The 21,151-nt window shown below is 37.8% G+C and overlaps 1 protein-coding gene across 1 annotated transcript in view; it reads right to left on the bottom strand.

The window, feature by feature from the left end:
• SUCLG2 (succinate-CoA ligase GDP-forming subunit beta) overlaps positions 1–21,151 on the bottom strand; it is a 124,864-nt gene that overhangs the window by 60,177 nt on the left and 43,536 nt on the right. The window contains exons 3-4 of the mRNA XM_034066533.1: positions 5,756–5,855; positions 5,542–5,632 (exon numbers count right to left, since the gene is read on the bottom strand). Of these exons, the coding sequence (XP_033922424.1) occupies positions 5,542–5,632; positions 5,756–5,855 (191 nt within the window). The remainder of the gene's footprint in view (positions 1–5,541; positions 5,633–5,755; positions 5,856–21,151) is intronic.

Genomic DNA, 21,151 nt, shown 5'->3' on the forward strand with positions numbered 1-21,151 from the left:
CCTGGAGTCACAAGGGAGTACAGTTTGCAAATCACATAGATGTGGGAGAGGGTATGCTGCCCTTCAGATGCATCTCATCAGTAGCTCCATTTCTCACCAGTAAATCCTCAGGCTTAAGTTCTCTTTCTCATTCTGACAGAAGGCCCTCCTACACTTACAATCTCAGTACTGAATTCTAGAACTGCCTAAGTACTTCCTAAGGAAATGGGGCTACAGATAATTCTGCCATCCAGCTTTTTACTTTCAGTTTAGAGACAAGCAGATGTGTGACCTTCAGATACACAACCTAGAAATAACAAAAAAATAGGTTTTCCAAAAATCTACTAATTTCTGGTATTTACAAGAAACTACAGAGCCCTTTTGTGCCAGTATCTGACAGATAACTCAGCACATAACACAACAGATGATTTAAATCCTACATGTTTGGAATCCAGAAGTATTCACATTAAAATTGAGGTGAAAATGGTCCAGGTAAATTCTTTGTAACATTTTTTTCTCTTCTAAAAACATGCTAAACACCAAGTCCTTTCCATTTTAGTATTACAGTAACTCTTCATCTGAACTGGCAGTTTCTGCAATAGTTTAACAATAGCTACTGAAGCAATTTCAGAGATTAAGTAATTCTACACTTGGCAAAGGACTCCTAAAACTATGCTTTGATAAATTCCCCAAAATGTTCTTCAGATCTGCATATGCTCATTACTAATTGTTTATCATGATCATTATAGGTGCCATCATCTCAGGTGCAAAAGCTATACTTCTGCCCTGCATACAGTTCTGCCTTTCGACCTAGAAGTTGAACAGCCACTTCTGCAATTAAATTAGCACTATCACATCTCCTTATGACAATGTATTACATTCTTCCATAGCAGAGCCACTATTCCTTATCTTTCAATGGAAGTAGTAGAAGTTAGGAAAATCACTTCCCTAAGATTAATATTAGGATTAGGCGGCAATGACTTTCTAACACTGTCTGTTTATAAAGTGACAATTTCTGACAATTATTTTAGATTAAATTCATCACTCCCAATGAAACATAAGGTGAAATTCATTTGAAATTAATTCATCAGTCAGCAGCTCAAACTCCTCAGATCCAAGAGGATGTATATACATGTGTATATAGAGGATGTGTATACACCTGCAGTCTTAAAACTCTGCCTACCTGGCAAGACGTGCTCCATCGAGTAAGTATTGTTGGGGATTTCACAGTTCAAGGACTATAAACAAGTTCGGGTTTTGACATTCTGCTCTGAGGTACACAAGAAAAACTGTACATACCTTCTACCTGGCTGTACATCTTACCAGATAGGAAAGAAAAAGTAAGAAGCAAAGCACTAAATAAAGCCGTGTCTAGAATGGAAGGAAAAATGCCGTTTCTTGATGGGGTTTTTGATTTGGAAACAGCAATTTAGTTTCTTCTATTTTTACATAAGGTGACACAAAGGAATAGTCCTAATAGCAACTGTTCAAAGACAAACTAAAGAAAACGAGGGTGAAGGGGAAAACTAAGAACTTCTAAAACTACCATGCTATTTAAAAGCATCTGCCTATTTTATGCCACTATAAAGGGATGCTAAAAGCCAACTTCGGAAACTTGGATAAGCTTGGATACCTACTAAGGTGTGACAAACTAACAAGAAAAGATATGGAATATATCCTTGATTTGCTACTTTTTACCTGTATGCATGTTTTCACCTTCTTATATATCCTGGATCAGTGCATCTGAAAAATGTGAGTCAATTGTTTTAGACATATATACTTCAAATAAAGCCAACTGGTGCTACCGGACCTTGTCTGAGCTGTGCTCAGAATCAGGATGATCCAGACTTAGGATGAGACTCAGTAAGTCTTGAGAGATACATCTGCAAGCACAGCAGGTGGAACTTAAATTATTAAACCAGGTATCTTTTCAACTGCTACTTCTGACCCAAGTGATTGTCCTCACTATTGCTTATTAAAACTATGTCAACATCATCAAATACTTCCCTCTCTTGTCTTAATGCACAAAACTATCGAGAGTCCATCTACTTCGTAGTAAGCAGGCTTACGCTAAAAATTGTCAAATGTATAACATCTCTCATTTTCCCAACAAAGCATTTACTTCCCTTCACCACCCTCCCTGTCTCATGCAAAGCAAAACCAGGGAAAATAGTGTTCAAGGTTTTTAAATATGTCTTAAAAGTTTATCTATCATTCCCATGACAAAACCAACACAAACACATCAATGAACAGTTAAAAGTAGTGAAACTGAGTAAGACTGTTGATCCTTCTCATGTTTTGTCTGTTTTGCTTATGATAAATAATGTGAAGCACCATTATCTCTTTACCACATCAGGTCTATATTTTAAATGTCCTGGGGGGAAGTCAGCTGTATTGAAAACTACCTGGCAACTTCAACCTTTCCTTCTTAAAAACAAACCACTACCTAAAAGTTTGAGTTACACATCTAATTTCATAGGGGTAACTATAACAGCTCTTTTATATTGAGTCAAATATTCAAAATGTTAATTGTTATTGCTTGGAGAGAAAACACAGGTAACGAAGTCTCAGGCTGCCACGATAAGAGAAGACTGTCTCCTCAGATAACGAGGCTCTCCAAATTCCAAACTGCCATAAGAGAATTTTATGTAAACTCACAAAATAGCTTCCAAGTTACAAGGGACCTGAGGAAACTGCTATTTATTTGAGAAACATCAATCTAAAGAAGCACAAACATGCTTTAAATTCCATAGTAGGTACACAGGGGAAGAAAGCTGAAAACTCCATTTTCTGCTCAGAAATTATTCTAATTGTAGAAAATTCCTGTCTTTTATTCCTTCCTTATAAACATGTGTCAAAGGTATGCAACTTTCACCCCTTGACTTGACACCAGCTCATTGACAGCCTCACAGAAAGTAACTTAATAACTATTTTCCTTCTGGAAAACATGTATTACCTAAATTCTTTAAAACATATGAGTTCATTCAAACTTTGCAGAACATAAAAAAGTTCAAAACCCACGAAACCTAAACCCATGCCTTTTCTTTTCTCCCTGAACTGCAATTTTCTTTAAGTACATGTACACTCACATGCACTTATGTTCACATACAGAGAAGGCTTATGCCTTGAAATAGAACAAAAATGCCAGCTATTAAATCTCAACTTCCCCACTGCTCTTAGTAAGCTCAAAGAGTCTGTCTAGCACTTCCTGTGCACTAGCTACCCACTGCATTAAATGACATCTTAGACATAGCTAAACTTATACTTTCAATCATATTACTGTTGTTTGGCCGTTGATTAAAATTTCAGTGTTTGACATTGCAGTCCTTGTACTACAAACATGAATGCCTCAACTCCTTTCACTATTTTATAGATCCTAGAGTGAGCTAACTTTGGAGAAAGTAAAGGCTCTTAAAAACACATTATTTTTTTCTGGGAAATGGCCTTTTGATGACCTAGATGAATTGTTTTAAACATGCTTTCTTTACTACCTAACAAACAATGGGAAACCATTAGCATACCACTAGTTGAACTGCTACATAATTAACTTAAAACAGGGTGTCAGCGCTCACCATAAATTACCAAGAATCAAGATTTCAACATCAAAAATATAAAACATACTATTATTCTGATAAATGTGTGTGCAATGAAGGCACGAATTGCCCTAGGGCTTTTAAAAGCCTAGTCCATAATCAGAATGGAAAGTCAAGACAACAGATGATAAGCTTTGTCACAGTGAAAAGCATCACACTAATTTATCATGGATCAATATTAAAATACTTGCAACCTTTGTCCTGAGAAGTTTCCAAGTGGCTCTACAGCAAAGGAAAAATACACAATCTATCAAGCCCTAGCTGCTTACTCTTGACCATTGTTTGTTCATACAATCAAAGTGTGGATGGAGAAGAAAGCAATTACAAGCCAAATCTTCCACAGCTACTCTACACATGAATAAAAAGTAATCTTACTACAAATCCCTTGAATAATGCATTTCAAAAACCCAACACCAAACACCTTTTGCTCATTTCTACCAATCTGAAAGAAAATTAGAAGTTTCTTTTTCAGAACTGAATATGTAAATGAACAGACTCGCACTCAAAGAGTGGTATTTCCTGTACCGATGTATTCAAAGTAGGTCAACTAGGGCAAAAGAATAAAACCATTGAATTTATAAAAGAAAACTGCTTTTACGATACAAATTTTTCAAAGCAGAGTGCCTTATATGGGAAATGTATATCCTCTTTTATATCCTTAGCATTATCACGATCTCTGACAGACGTGTCTGGGTAATACTGTTCCTTCTTTTTAATATCTAGTATTTCTTTTTAACAGCACCTATGAGGAGTGATGGTAATCTGCGCTCCCCAGGAGAAGAACTGCCTGAGCTCCTTCCTCCAGCCCTCATTAGACAGTATCTTTCCAGACAGGTGTTCTCCTTCTATGCTAATATATCAAGCTGTTCACAACATATTAAAAGTGAACTGCAGTTCTTTCCAGCTCATGCCAAATTATCTACTGGCCTCAAATACCAGGAGTGTGGCTCTTGACTACATACCTGTATGAAGGTCCTTTCTCAGTAAAGCAATACATTTATGCTGAGGTAAACCTCAGCACCTTGCAATATGTACCATCATAGGTAAATTAATTGCTGAACCAATATAATATATTGAACCAATATATAATATATTAGCTGAACCACTACCATAACCACATTTAACTCTGGATCTGCAACATGTTAGGAAGAATCTACTTTTAGACACCTTTCTTTTCTTTAAATTGAGAACATTCCAATGCAAACCCATGCATATTTAAAAGGGTCTTATAAGAAAGATGGGGGCAAACTTTTTAGTAGGTCCTGCTGTGACAGGACAAGGAGTAATGGTTTTAAGCTAAAAGCAGGTAGATTTAGACTAGATATAAGGCAGAAAATTTTTATGATGAGGCTGGCAAAACTCTGGCAGAGGTTGCCCAGAGAGATGCTAGATGCCCCATCCCTGGAAACATTCAAGGTCAGGCTGCAGAGGGCTCTTGGTCTACTTGAAAATGTCCCTGCTCATTACAGGGGGGTTGGAATAGACAGAATTTAAAGGTCCCTTTCAACCCAGCCCATTCTCTGATTCTCTGAAAATAATCTGTCTCTATCTTTAGTAACAGCTGCCCAAAACTGAGGATGTATGACATATGGATATTATTATTACTATAAGTAAACATGCATATATTACTTCTGCAAGAAGGACATCAATAAGCCTGTACGCTTAATGCTACAGAAAGTTATGCTAGCATTTAGTATGCATTTGGTGAAGAATGAACCTATGATACAGCACTCCCTTCAACACAGGTAACGGAAATGAATTTATTTCCCACTACTAGCTATACTCAAATTGATGGACGAAATGCACACACACAATGAAAGAGAAAGTAACATTTGTTTTGTCAATTAGATGCAATCAATCAAGCATTGGAAAAGGAATGAAAAAATAAATCTATGTCATACACTCCAGTATATTAAGGCAAAACTGCAGCTGAACACAGTTCTCAACTTTCAAGAGGCAAAAACCTTACCTTTTTAACTGTCACGCCATCCTTTGGAGTTTGTTTTGTTGACAGATTGTACCCAATCATCTGTTTAGCAAGCCGTTCAACAGTCTTAGGGCTACAAATAAAGGGGAAATGTTAGTTTATTAAAAGATATAAAAAGGAACAGTCACATGGTTCTTGTCAACAGCTTAAACACTACAATGGAATTTTTTATGCTTTCTCAATTTTAAAGACTTACTCTTTTGTTAGATGCACTCCTCCTTTCAATCCACTATTGAAAATACCTTTTCCTCTCCCTCCAGCCAGAATCTGTGCCTTCAGAACAATTTCCTTAGCCTCTGCAAGAGAAAAACCACCTTGTTATTCTATCGTGCATCACTTATCGAGCTTGTTAGTGTGAATTTAAAACGCATTTCCAGATTAGACCCTTTAAAATAACACGTTGTTCGTAACTTGCGAGCAATAAAACAAGAGTAAATTCAGCATTTTTGTAAAGCAACCCTGCAAAAAGAATGGTTAAAGGATAAATAAACACTACTTATTAGATGGATAAATCTGTCATTATTTGGATCAAACCCATGCTATTAATGCCATGTGGCCTGCGCAACAAACGAGATAAACAGCATACAGTTTGATGACTTACACTCTGGAATGGTTTTTAAAACATGAATGTTGTGGTTTAAGCTCAGCCAGTAACTTAGAACAACGCAGCCACTCAGACGCTCACTTCTCTCCTTCTTCCTCCCCCTGCTCCCGGAGGGATAGGGAGGAAAATGGGAAGAATGTAACTCCCACAGGTTGAGATAAGAACTGTTCAGTAACTAAGGTATAACACAAATCACTGCTACTACCACCAATAATAATAATAATCATAGAACCACAGAATCATAGAACAGTTGGGGTTGGAAAGAACCTTAAGATCATCAAGTTCCAACCCCCCTGTCACGGGCAGGGACACCTCACACTAAACCATATCACCCAAGGTTTCATCCAACCTGGCCTTGAACACTGCCAAGGATGGTGCATTCACAACCTCCCTGAGCAACCCATTCCACCCTTACAGTAAGGAACTTCCTCCTTATATTCTATCTAAACTTCTGCTGTTTAAGTTTTAACCCTTTACCCCTTGTCTTATCACTACAGTCCCTAATGAATAGTCCCTCTCCAGCATCCTTGTAGGCTCCCTTCAGATACTGAAAGGCTTCTATGAGGTCTTCACGCAGCCTTCTCTTCCCCAGGCTGAATAGCTACAACTTTCTCAGCCTAACTTCATATGGAAGGTGCTCCAGTCCCCTGATCATCCTTGTGGACCTCCTCTAGACTTGTTCCAACAAGTGATAAGGGAAATAACAAAGGAAGAGAATACAACTGCTCCCACCTGCCAACTGATACCCAGCCTGACCCAAGCAGTGATCTTGCCCTTCTAGGTAACTGCCCCCTGTTTATATACTGGGCATGACATGCTGTGGTATAGAATACCTCCTTGGCTAGTTTGGGTCAGGTGTCCTGTCTCTGCTTCCTCCCGGCTTCCCATCCTCCCTGGCAGAGCATGAGACTCACAAAGTCCTTGGTCAGAGTAAACATTACTTAGCAACAACTGAAAACATCAGTGTTATCAGCACTGTTTCCAAACTGAAAGTCAAAAACACAGCACTGCAACAGCTGCTATGAAGGAGAAAAATGACTGCTACTGCTGAACCCAGGACAATGAATCAGAGCACATTTTGTCTTGAATGCACAACAAACAAATGCCCATCAACAAAAATAATTACATTCCTTCCTCTGAGCACATGTAAGCAAACCTTGGGACGTGGTCCTAAAAGAAGAAATCCCTATCTCCAAATGGCAGGTAAGCATAGAGCAAGGGCAGTAGCTGTGAAAGCACGTTCATCTGTTTGAGGCATCACTTGAATCTTTGCTAATTGGAGTGTAACAGTATCTCAGTAACGGAAAAGTGCAGCAAGACACACTGACAAAATCAACGGTACCAAGAGCTACACTGGAAGCAGAGGAAATTCTGACATCCTTACAAAGTGGGGAGAGAAAGGAAAAAGAAAAAACAACTAAACAAAAACATCACTCCTGATCTCTGCAGCTCCATGGACTGTAGCAGCTTCTTGAACCATAAAAACTTGCCAGGTGCCTGCAAGATGTTTATGAATACTGCGCACTGTCACTTTGCACATTTATTATAATACTGCCAGGTATGTTGTGAAGCCTGAGATCCTCATATTAGAACTGCATTAAGAATGCTTAGAAAAGGCTACCATTATTCATATTTTCTAAAGCCTGTGGAAATGTCTGATTTCAGTGATGTCTGGATTAGGTCATGCCTCAAATATCAATATTCTATACAAGTATGCAAGAAAATGAGAACTTGTTAAATGGACAAATTTACTGTTAATGTGGCACAGAGAATACAGATACTTTTCATTTAGACAAACACAGGCTATCTAGGTTTGAATATCACAAAAGCATTTTACAGATTATTAAATTAAATAGAAACTTGGAGGTGTGGCAATTTTTGGTGCAGACCAGCTCTGACGCAGCGCCATTTCAAAGTTCCAGTATAATGAATCTCAGCAACTAGAAAAAAAGGTGGATCTTGGGACAGAATAAATATTACAGGATAAATATCCTATTTTCTGTATTAAGATGGGAATGCATTTTTAACATAGCTGTTGGAAGCACTGTACTAAGAGACGCGTGATTTCCAAGCTTCTCAATGCAAAAACCCTTCATGTGTTTACCCAGTCAGTAACATTTGAGATATATCATTCTGAACCATAAAAGCACTCTCCTTGAAAATACTGCATGCATTCCAATATATTCATGTTCAGGGCTCCCTATTATTCATGCCACTGCAAGGCAGATAACAAGGAAATTTAAATGCAACAAAGTTTGATATCAAATGTTTCCTAAGCACAAAAAGTATTAAGATTAATTAAAACTATAAATCACTTTCCAACCTGCAGAAACAAACTGTTGAAACCACAATGGCTGCTGCAAAAAAAATAATCTAATATAGTATTGTTAATAGATGCTGGAAGCATTTAATTATATGGGTTTGAAGTGCCAACCACCCCAACGATGTGAGTTTTGATTGTCAGTGATATCTGATATCAACTCTTTGAGTGATCATTACCCTCATTCCTAACCACCACACTACACGAGTGCTGACTATCTCCATTTGACTACAACAAATGAAGGTAGGGAGAGCAATTACTATGTACATTTTTATAATCCACTAGAGAACTATCAATGCAATAAGAATAACTTAAGAAAATCAACTCTCAAAATCATAAACATAATAAAAAGCAAGCCTAACCACGTAAAGATTAGACGTGAAGAACTAATCGATACAACAGCTCAGCAGAACACACTACAGCAGGTTCTACTTGCCCTTGGGGAAACCAAGAGGAAACAACCTAATTCAATAGTTACTTGGCTAAGCTCTGTAAAACGAAGTAAACCAGCCAGATCTTATAATACAGCAACCGGGATTGGTTATTCAGTACTTACCAAGTTGATTCAGTACTTAGTGTCACTGTTTTATTTAGAGAGGCAGTTTCTAGAAATGCTGACACAGTTTTTGTTATCTCCTGCATCAATTGCCAGATTATGTTATGAAAGACTACCCCCAAAAGAAAAATGTGGGCTTAGCTGGAATATTTGAAGTAACCACCTTCACTTAGAGGCTCTAATAATAATAAGTGTTAAAATTCTTAAGAACAGTAAGTAAAGTAAGGATTACACCCATTAAAACCAAAAAGCAGTAAGTAATTTCCATTAGCACCCTTCCAAACTGCTGTGGTAACACTGGAAAAATGGTTAAGGAGGGCTGTGTACTTATAAATACTGATCTGAAGAGAACCTAGCACAAGAAACACGTCTTTACTCCACCATAAAGTATAGTGCAATGTTTTCAACAGCACTGAAATTTGATAATTAAGGCTTTGATGAACTTTTGTGTATGTCCACTGACTGACAAGCATCTGTGTAAATATAGAAACAACGCCCATAAAACTCCCCAAACAACACAACAGACCGCTGCTTAAATGTGCATACATCTATTTTTCTTTTTTATTATGACAGATTTAACATTTTCCTTACCATTCAAACCAATACCAAAAAAAGACTGCTTCTAAGTGTCACTAATTTAGCAGCAAATAGCCGCAAACTGCTCCATGCAGGTTAATGACGCATTTCTGGTAACAGCATGTGTTCTTAACTAATTATAACTTGAATATTAATATCTCAGACTTAACAGTTTATTTACCAAATCTCGTATTTGTCCTTTTTTTTTTAATTAATCCACAAAATACAGAGGCATGAACATTTCCAAAGAGTCCTTAAATAAAAGGGAACAAATCTTAACTCAGATGCCAAGACCTTTACTCCTCAGAGAAGTCCTGAGAGATTAACATTTCACAAGTGTAGTTGGCTCTAACCACATTTCTAAAAGGAAAATTAAATCTGACCACATAGGAAAAAAGCTTTAAGTACTTTTAAATAAATTCAGATGTTTCAGCAGGAAAAATATAACACTCCGAGGGACAAGCATCCTCTGCATTGGATTCAACAACCCACCTCGTTCACTTCGGTCAGCGCTGTGAATACAAACGGCAGTGATACTCCCTGCAATTGTAATAGGCTCAGTTCTATAATGAAAGCCTATTTAAATCAATAAAATCAGTCCTGCTTTTGGGAGCTACAATTACTCTGGTCCACTGGTACTTCTTGCAGCAAAAAAAATGAACAGCTTGTTCTCAGCCCACTGCTGTGTATGTTTAACTACCGAATTCTTGATCATGAACAATATACCGAGAGCCACAGATCTACTAGTTATGTGCCATGCCAATTTATTACCTGTGAATAACTTTCCATTATTATTGATACGACTGCGTGATTGCAAATTAGGCATGTTAACAATTACATTCAAATGTGCTGTGGCTTATTAGAAATGAAATACTGTAAAGAACAGTCAGTGTAAGACCGTGTGGTAATAGGCCTTGCTCTTGCCTGCTTATGAACAAAAGATTTTCTGTTAGAGGGTACCCAGGGCTACTTTAGCAAGGCTTCCCACACTGCAGAATTAGGGCATGGGACTGGGAGAGAGGTCTCACATTAAACCCTAACGATATTTCTGTCTCCCCTTTGACTTTCAGCAGTTCAGATTCTCCATCTGCAGGGGATCTGTGAAAATTAATTAGAGTCTGCAGCTCATTTAAAAATGCAGAACCTGATTCCATATTACAGTAGTGTATTTTTAACCCCAGTGTAAGGTAACTGATCTCACAAGTCTGACTCCAAACCCTGGCAGAGCTGTAAGTACTATAGCAGCAGCAATGCATCTCTGGAAAATGCACTGATCTCTCTTGCAATGAGCTTAGCACACACTGGACAATAGATGGAAGCAACCCAGTGTCATGGCAGCAAAGCAATGAAGACAAATTGAGGACACGCCAAACCAAGGTCTTTCAGAAGCCCCATCTCCTTACTGACCCAAGCAAGAGCATAAACACTGAGTCTGTAAACACCCAAGAGCCATTCCCACAAAGGTAGCAGGGACTGAGACACCACGTGTCCTGTAAGGGTTCTAGATAACATCTCTCCAACTGCATCTCTGCTCAGATCCTGCTTCCACAACATGAGGTTGGTTTGGGGTTTTTCACCTCTAGCCGATTGACCACTAAGGAAAGCTACTTTCTGTGGTCTCACCTGTCCTGTTCTATTATTGTGGCTTGTTTTAAGCTACCACTACCACCTGAGTTTCTAGCTTCCCTTTGGGAAAGACTGGCTATAATTAATTTTTCCCAATTTCAGCCATCCTGTTATACTGTAAGGCAAGATCCTGTCAGGTGCTTATTACTTTTTAACAATACTCCTGTCCAGAGACACTCAACGTACTTACTTCAGCACAAGAAATGAGAATACAACGTATAAGGAAGATTATAATAAACATAACACAATAATAAAAAATTGTAATAAAACCTAATTCCCAAATTGATGACTGAACCTTAAAAGTTGCTGTAGTAACTTTTCAGATACGGGTCTCTTTACAGGAACTTGCTCTGAAATCCGAGACAGCTTTTCCCAAGGAACAAGTATTGCTACCACTTCCACTGGTCCCCATCCTCCAAGAGCTCTGGAGATGAAGCTTCTGAGACAATTCCTATGCTCTGCCAAGTAAGCAGATTGAGGCGGGAAAAAGAAAAAGATACGTCCCACATCTACTACTATTAGTGTGCTTAGAGGTCTCGAGAATGAAGTTAAACAATAGTTTTCCTCCCTTTAATTTAAACTCTCTTCCTCTGGTATTTTTATTCTTCTGCTCTGTAACAGCAAAATAGAATTATGTTCTGACAAGTCTACTTTCTACAACTTTTGGTTTTCAGACTGGTTTAAAGTTAAATAAATCATCCTTTTTATAACTCTGTACTTTTGAATATATTGTATATTTATTGCTAGATTATAAGCCTCATTAAAGTCTATAAGGATAAATTAGTCAGTCTCTTGATTCTGTCAGTGCTGTTATTAATTGCTTTCATAACCATTACTACACACTTCACCGGTGATAAAAATTTTAAAGCTAGATAAAATCAGCTAAGTTAAAGCTCTCTCTTAATATTGAGCTCTTAAACCTTCTCAGAGTGAAAGTAATCAAGTATTCACATGCCCTACATTTAAGTTAAACCTGATAAATTACTTATACAGGAAGCGGAGCCTCTGCAGATCCAGCAGCAGAAACGGAAAGGCATGGAAAAATATGCACATTAAGGCAGGGATCCCAAAACAAATAGTTTTCACATTAAAACTGCTCATTGCATATACATATTAAAACTCCATAGGATAGCTTATTTCTGCTGTTTTCCAGCCTTTTAACATTTTCTTTTGTCAGCTTAAGTTCTCATTTTTACTTAGATTTCTTCTGTAAAAGATACAGGGTTTAGAAAAACTATTGTTGGTCCCATCTGTTTGTAAACTCATCTGAAAACTCCATCAGGAGAGGAACAAGTTCTTCATTTGGTGAAAGAACAATAAAGTCTACTGATAAGGAGACAAGAGCAAAAGCTTTTTCTGCAGCACTCAGGGAACATCCATTCTATGGGTGAAACAGAGAAGGCTGTTTCCTGTAGCCCACAATGTCAACCCAGCATTCTGCACCAGGTTGTGCAGTAAATACCAAACAACATGGAAAAATTCATGCAAACCGATAGTGTTCTCCTATCACTATACCCACCAGTTTCATTCTTGTAACTTTTAGACTTTCTAATATTCTTTGTATTATGCCCAAGTCAATGTTATTTCTCTCTTCTTCTGATAGTTTCACTTTAAGAGACTCTACAGGCAAGGAAAGAATACTTGTCCTTCTGTATTACTTGTGGTCCCTATTACTTGACAACACCATGGAAGCCTTTCGGGATAATCTATTATGTGCCGAGAAATTTGGACATTCAAAATCATGTGATTTTGTAGACCCATGTTACTTGTAAGTATAAAATACATTTATACATAAAACCACTGTCATTCAAAAATAGCTATAGAGAAACAGCTATATTGACAGTTCTCTTTGCATCTTTCCTTTTACAAAGCCTACAGTGATTTCTAGTTTTCCTTGCCAAAATATCCTGCGATTTTAAGTAAAAACATGTTTTAATGGTAAATGCTCCATCTCTGGCAGTGTTCAAGGCCAGGCTGGACAGAGCCTTGGGTGATACGGTTTAGTGTGAGGTGTTCAGGGAGGTTGGAAGTGGATGATCTAAAGGTCCTTTCCAACCCTAACTATTCTATGATTCTAAGATTCCATTTGTTTTAATGCAATTCAGAGAACAGGCTTTACGGAATCTAAATGCAGGGTTTAAGTCATGCAGTCATTAAGAACAAACACTGTTCTCACTCCCAGCTGCAACAGTACACATACCTTTTTTCCTGGAATGCTTTCAGAATTTCGTTCTTTGTGACTATGTGTAAGGCACAAAAGACACAAAGTCTTCTCTGACTGATTCTTTTATCCATTACTGAATTGCAGAGATAGTTTTGAGAAATTTGTAGACAGTGTAGAAAATACAATAAATGAGAAATATACATATTTTTTTTTCATAATTCACTTTTAAGCATAAAAGAGTTGCTGTAGTACAAGGTATTTTTAAACATGGAGCACAAAACAAGAAACAACAGCAAGAAACCAGGGAGCTCACATGTCATAAAGCAGTGAAGACAACTGCAACATTACCACCACTGCTTAAGAAGTGTTAACAAATCCATAATGAAGTATGTGTGCCAGGTGAACCCAATTCAAGTACAGACTTGATAATTAGTTCTTTGCCAAGCATAGTCTTTACACACAGGCCGGCTATGTCTGGCAAGATCCTTTTAAAAATAAGCTTTAAAACAGTGGGCAAAGATAAAAGAAATTTGGAGCACATCACACAGGGGTGGCTGGGCACACAATCAGCCTTCACAAGCACAAGAAACGGTACACGTGTGAAAAGGGAGGCATCTGAAGCTACAACAGCTTTAGATCCATTTTCTGCAAGTTTGCCAACTCTAGGGCAGGACTAAGGCCCTTCAAAGGGTTTCATCATCTCTTACTACCTTGCAAACACCAGGACAAAATGACCTGATAGCTTAACACGTGCATGCACCACTCAGAATCAGGAGATCCCCCTGCTTCCATGGTACTTGACATCACATCATAGAATCAGCTAGGCTGGAAAAGACCTTTAAGATCATCAAGTCCAGCTCCTCTTTACAATAACTTACAGAGACACAATACTGATGTTTTCACTAAGCAGGTATTTATCTGCTATATTTTAAGCACACGCTAATGTCAGCTTGGCGTTTGAGTGCATGCATAAATATTTCCCAGAGCAGCGCTTTGACATGTTTCCTGAAGAATTTCTTAATGAAGCTCCTATCCTAAAGCTCTTCCACAGTTTGCATTTTTACCCAAAGCGATAAAATACTGAACAGATCTTGGCAGAAAATTTACATCTTTTGCAAAATTAACATTTCCCTCCCAGAGACAGCTACCATTAAACAATTATGCTCTACCTCTTAGCCTTATATCCCTTAGTTTTTGTTTCACTGTTTCGGGCTGTATTAGATATCACACATTTTCAGATGCCCAGACCGTAACTAAATCAATCCACACCCAAACATACAAAAGAGCAAATCTTGCAGTATTTTGACCTGAATCAAGCCCAGGAGTATTGAAATGTCCTCCAGTATTCCAGCTCATTATGCAGTTTATGTGGTGGAATTAAGGACAGAGTTTTTACTGTATTGCTGAAATAATTTATTGAGCCTCTGAAGAAAATCATGCCTGGGAAACATCTGGATGGGAAAATGATCACATATAAGAATTTATGTCCGCCTCGGTAGTGCTGAAGACAGAAAGTCGGAAAGGATTTCCTTGGAGCTGCTATTCTACACATGCACTTGATTCCTGGCCTTGATTTTGAAGCACTGATGTGCTACTTCCTGCCCCATACCAAAATCAAAACAACCCCCTACCCCTCCCCCCCAAAAAAAACCAACCAACCAACAACAATCAACAAAACCCAACAACACACCCTCTTACAGACAGGGATTCCATACTTAAAAGAGGGCATTTTTAAGAGCACAATATTTACCACTCAAGTGTTGTCTTATTTACTGAGGTATTTTGTATCTGAAGAAGAAAAGAATAACATACTCCACAATAAAAATAAACACTACCTCATTTTAAAGAACCAATCTTTTCCCAGCTGGATTTCTAACAGACATCTGATAGCAGGTGTAAAATCCTGACGGAGAAGTAAAAGCTAGTAACAGAGATGCTGGGCAGTGAACATGCACAAGGCTGTGTGATGTTTAAGTTCTGTTGTAGATGTAAGTGGAACCTAAGTGATGAATAGATACAGCTCTGGCCATCCGGAGTAGCAAAGAATTTTGCCCAGAGTGAAAAGAAAAACCAAGAAGAAAACAATTATCTGAATTGGTTCTGATGTTTCATTCCTGTCAAGTGGAGGTTAACTAATTGGAGACTTCTGGGCAAAAAGCTCATTCATTTCCAGAGCTCCAGATCTAGGAAACAGTTACCCAAGTTTGAAACAGACAGAGGAAGCTCACCATATTAAGGTTTAGAGATGACAAGAGAAAAAGGGATACAAAAATACATTAAGAAATACCTATTTAGAACATAGAAACACTGCAACCAGAATAAGAAGCATATTTATTCCTGCATATATTTTCCTACACAGTTTGCTTAAAATCCTAAGGATTACTGATGTTAGTTTTCATGGTACGTAGCTTTTCAATTCATAAAACACCCTACAGCATTAAGCAGTACAAAGAGAAGTACTTTAGCCATCAGGCAACTGGTAAATATTAACTACTGCAGGCAGATGAAGTTTCATCTGTGATAAGAACACCTGTTTATAACTTACTGTCAGATAATACCAGTAATACAGTAAGCACAACTAACAAGGGAGATGATGTACTATCATCCTCCTTTTCGTTTACCCATCACATCCCTGAGATACAAGCAACTGCCAAAGTAATCTAATATTGGAAAAAGGTTAAAAGGAGACCCATTATAAGAATGTTAATATTTAATTCAATATTTCAGACTTAATTATTCCATTAAAAGAACATCTCACTGATCAGTGATTCACTGGTGAACTGAGACTGAGAGCCTCAAAAAATCTGCTTAGAAGAGCATCAAATCTCTATTACCTGAACAACATTCTTTAACAGCTTCATAAAGTTAATCAACCTATCTAACTCTTTCACATGCCTGTGGTACGCCAAGATATTCAACATAAACCCATTCGGAATGCACTCCTAACAATGCATCCCTGGCAATATTAATTAGCCCTCGAAGAAAAATAACTTCCTTTAGATAGTTTTCTCCAGATTTCTTTTTTGTTCTGTGATATTTTTCTTAATATCACACCATCTGCAGACACTTTTCAAAAACACTGCAGAAAGGCAATTTCGGGAATGTTCCAGATAACAGGCAAAAAAAAAAACAACAGTCCCACTGTGCTTTTCATAGCTTGGTAATTTTTGCAGTCTTTCATCTTGGTGATTTGTTCTTTTTAACACCATTGTACTAAAAGCCTTCAATTCTGACTATGTGGTAGAAGCAAGAGAATACAAACTGTACATATTCAGCTCTGAAGACTCACTGCATATTAGGAGAGGTTAAGAGAATAAAAACCTTAGAGTTTCAATTGTTATCACTACTCATTGAACACAAGCCACTAAAGAGATACATGTTTGCAATGACTTATTTGGCTGGACCAAACAAGTTCCTACTTGTTTAGCATTATGGAGATAGATGTAAGCATAAAATGGGTCAAGAGCCTTTTATTCCCTGAGATGAGCCTTTAATTCATGAACCTAGAAGGAAATATTTATTACTTAGATCACACTGTAAAGCAGTTGTCAAAAAACATGTTGTATCCTTGACTTTAACCAGCAGCTTGTTAGCTGAATGATTCATGACCATGTACCAATGTACGCAGCTTCTTTACCTGTCTCAGCCTCTCTTTGCCCCTTAGTTTTCTCTGTGGATTTATAAGACTTGATTATTATTATACGCAGCTACAACACACTCTGTATGAGGACACTGGACAAGCTGTTAGCTCTATTAACTTAATAATAGAATTCAGAGTGTGATTTCCAATTAATTTCATTTTCCTCATTCCATGAGAAGCCAAAATTACAGAGAGCCATATGGTGCTTCAGAAATAACAATTAGAAGTTATTTTCTAATCTTTAGGCACTAGAAGAGACCCATAAAAATACATATGGTTGCAATGACACGAAGCAAATTAAGTGCTGGAATGTCTGCAGATGTCCAGGAAGCTCCAAACACTTCCTCAGCCTTTTCCCCATTCACACATTTCTGGTGCATGTTAGCCCCTGGAAGTTACAGTTAATCTCAGTGTAGGCCTCAAAGATCATCATTATTCTAAAACCGGATCTTTGTATGAAGATCTGTGCAGCACAGTTTGTGCCATGAATCTGACAGTCTCTACCTTCTGCACTGATTTGTTACCTGGTTTGTCCCTACCCAGCTGTAAGCACCTGCAGAGCTCTGCCAGTCAGAGAAATTACATCCATGTGTCACAGACTGGACTGGGATCTGGGAACTCAACTTATTATGTGACCTTGTCATTGTTCAGCGAGTAAGAATTCACGCTATCCAACACAGGTGGAGAACTCCAACTGAGAAACCAGTCTACTCCAAATAAACAAAATTTCAGCTGCTGCCCCAAACAGACATCTTCTTCCATCCTGCCCCATACTATGCCTTGTGTATGTGCAGACTGTAGAGCAGTTAGATCTGGAAATCCCACCCTGAAGTTAGATAACAAAGTCGCTTACTGCAAAATGAAAATAACAAGGTTACCTTCCTCACTGGATGTTTTCTGGAATAAAATATACATACATGAGGGGAGAATTTTCCTTAGAAGCACCTTGGATAAAAGTTTTTACTGATGCCTACTAATGGAAGTCAAGCTGATGTGCAGGGGTATTTTATTGTCTAGCATGAGAATCCAGATGTGCAGAGCACATCTGGCCGTGGGTACCTGAAAAGCAACATTCAGCTCTAGTACAGTCAGATGTCAGCACATTCACTCAAGCTATAAGTGGTTCTTATGATCTGCACGCTGCCTGGGGATAATATTAACAGGAGATTTTGCTAAACAAAAAGCATTAGGAAGAAAATTAATTCAAAGCTTAGGCATCAAATGCCTGGTGGTGACATTTCAAGTCATGGGACTGTATCCCTTTCAAAATGGACCTATACTTAAACCTCCAGAATTATTGCATATAAAAAAACTGTACAGCATGGTCCCATCAATTCTCAAGAGTGCGATTTTGTCACATTCACCTTTTGTGGGAAGATATTTTGAGGCTTTATTGAAGATAAGCCAAAGAAAAGAAAATCTAACATTCTTTCAAATTCATATTCACAGAAATATTTTCTTCCCCTAACATCTATGTGCTGCTTCTATATCATATATGCAGATCAATCAGCATAAAAGATTTCATCAATCTAAAAACTTAAAATGGAACACACATGCCTTAAGTTACAGATTATAAAACCTACATTGAGTGAAGGGACAAAATGGGGGAAAATGCTCTCTTGTACTATTTAAAAAAGAGCTGAATTTGACTGCAGTTTGCATAAGCAGATACAGAAATATTCAGTGTAACCTCAGCTAGCACTAATATAACCTAGAAGTTTAGCAAGAAGGATAAATACTCAAGGGCTGCACAGGTTTTACTATTGAGATACATATTACAAGATAATATAAAGTACATACATATATGCACTTACAAATTTAGCTATTAAAAGAGAACAGGATGCTCAACATCAGTTCCCACTGTAACAATCTCCGCCCAAAATCTACACTTGCACAGCATACAGTAAGTAGATTTAACATATCAACCTGCAGCAAGCCAAACAGATGTAGTGACTCTTGTATCTTACAGCTCAGTCATAAAGGGGCAGTGTCAAATCCATACAGATGTATGTCACAGTGTAAGAAATGGAGTGTTCCTGTTCTGAAAACCTTCCCTGATAATGAGCTATGTGCAGATCTTCCCATTATGGTGAATACCTGAAATTCTGTATTAAAGTCAATCTGGTTTAAATCACCAATCTTGTTGGTACATTATCAGAGACACAAGAAAGTGAGTCCTGGCACTGGGATCTTTCATCCTGGAAGGAGATACTTTATACATACATATATAGATATAAATACATGTGTTTAGTTGGTGCAGTCAAGCATACATCTGCATTAGGGGGCGAGTCAACTCAGTCCACTGCTTGATTTTTCTTTCTCTGGTATTCCATTGAGCACGTCATGCTGGCATTTGCTTTCGATTTTTAGGAACCCGCCTCATGGTCTACATGATTCAAAGTCAGAACATGACATGCAATAGTAGAAAGTATTTGGCAGCAACCTGGGTGCAAAACAGCTCTGGTAGAAGCTTCTTTGTGAGAGAAGAGCTACAAACATTTAGCAGGATACACTGCCTCAAAGATAATCATAAACATTTTGCCTTTAGAATTATTTTTAAAATTGCTCTTGGTTTTTACACTAAAATGCCATATTTTGCTAGAGAAAAATACACAGTCTGTAAAAGGAACAATTTTCTAAGTAACTTCCCATAAGTGCACACTTTCCTCAGTTAACAGGGCACAGATTTAAGTATTTCCTGAAGAGCTTTTCTTAAGAGCCATCTAACTAATTAGCTGATTATGGCTACACAAACTACTGTGTTTTCTAGTTCACTTACCTATCCAATAAAACCATGGGAAAGTGTGCATCCTACAAGGTTGTTGTAAGACCTGAATTTATGATCTGATTCACCCTGGATATACACCTTTGTACTTCATTCATTAGAGTTGTACTATAATGAGTTATCTGGCTGGGGTACAGTATTGTGTTACCTGCTTATAGAGCAAAGCCAGAATCACTTCTGGTTGCTAAATACAGTCTCAAGCATAAAAGAGCAACACAACCCCAGTGGCTGACTTTTAATAATTCCACAGAAAGAAATAAAAAGGGCTATACCCTAAAAAGCCCAAATGTTAACTAAAAAGAGGACAAAGGTTACTCTGTACATCAGTGGCATTATAAACCTCATTGATGTTTTAACTCCCAATACTGAAAACCCGCATTTTACCTGCTAAATTAATGACAAAACACTGCCGTTAAAGTTGTATGTATTGGTGTATGACCAAATGTCACTTTGGTCATTTATTCCACAATGACATTTCTAAAAGCAATCACTGATTTCATTTAAGGATATGAAAGTAATTATTAACCATACTCAGTTTTCCAATTACCAACCCCCAAGAAACGTTATCTCTAGCACGTGCCCTGAATCTAAACTATTCCTTATTTCCTTTGTGTTAAAAAAGAAAGTGCCAAAAATCTATTATTTTCTTCTTCTTTGTATATACAAATTCCTATTGTTAGGCAAGGGAAGCCTGTTTTTCAAATTCTTCACAGACGTGGCTGTTCTGATATCAATAGATTTTTCTTCAAAGTAAATCGGATGCACAGCCTCTGGACTAGAGTTTTAAAGCCAAACATACTGGATACATGAGAGAAGAAATCAGATAACATACACAATAATTTTCTTTCATTACCGAGGATCTGAGGCTGAACATCTCCAATCATGTTTTGTCTTTCAATTGACTAACACCAAACTGATTTTATGACATTATCTCAGCTGACTTTTGCAGAACCAAGTCTGCATTTGCTAAAGGAATTTTTAAGCAGTGGCATTTTTAAGCAGTGGGTTAGTCCCACTCACTTGAGACCTGCAGGAAAATTGAAATACCTACAGCTTCCTGGGTTTTCAGCATAGGGAACATGAGTGGAAGGCAAACTGATTTAAACAAAACCCTCGTATATCATAGAACAATGGCCTGTGGAAAATGAAATGCACCACCCTTCAAGGCAGTCAGTACGGTACCCCAAAACACCAAACCGGAAGACAGAACAAAAGCATCAAGGTCCACCACCTCCAGGGCAAAGCACTGTCAATGTGTTTGTAACCTAAGAAAACTGCAGAGGGACAAGGGACCTGGCAGCAAGGAAACGGTATCAGTGAT

The sequence above is a fragment of the Melopsittacus undulatus genome, chromosome 9 (assembly GCF_012275295.1).
Source record: "Melopsittacus undulatus isolate bMelUnd1 chromosome 9, bMelUnd1.mat.Z, whole genome shotgun sequence".
NCBI lineage: Eukaryota > Metazoa > Chordata > Aves > Psittaciformes > Psittaculidae > Melopsittacus > Melopsittacus undulatus.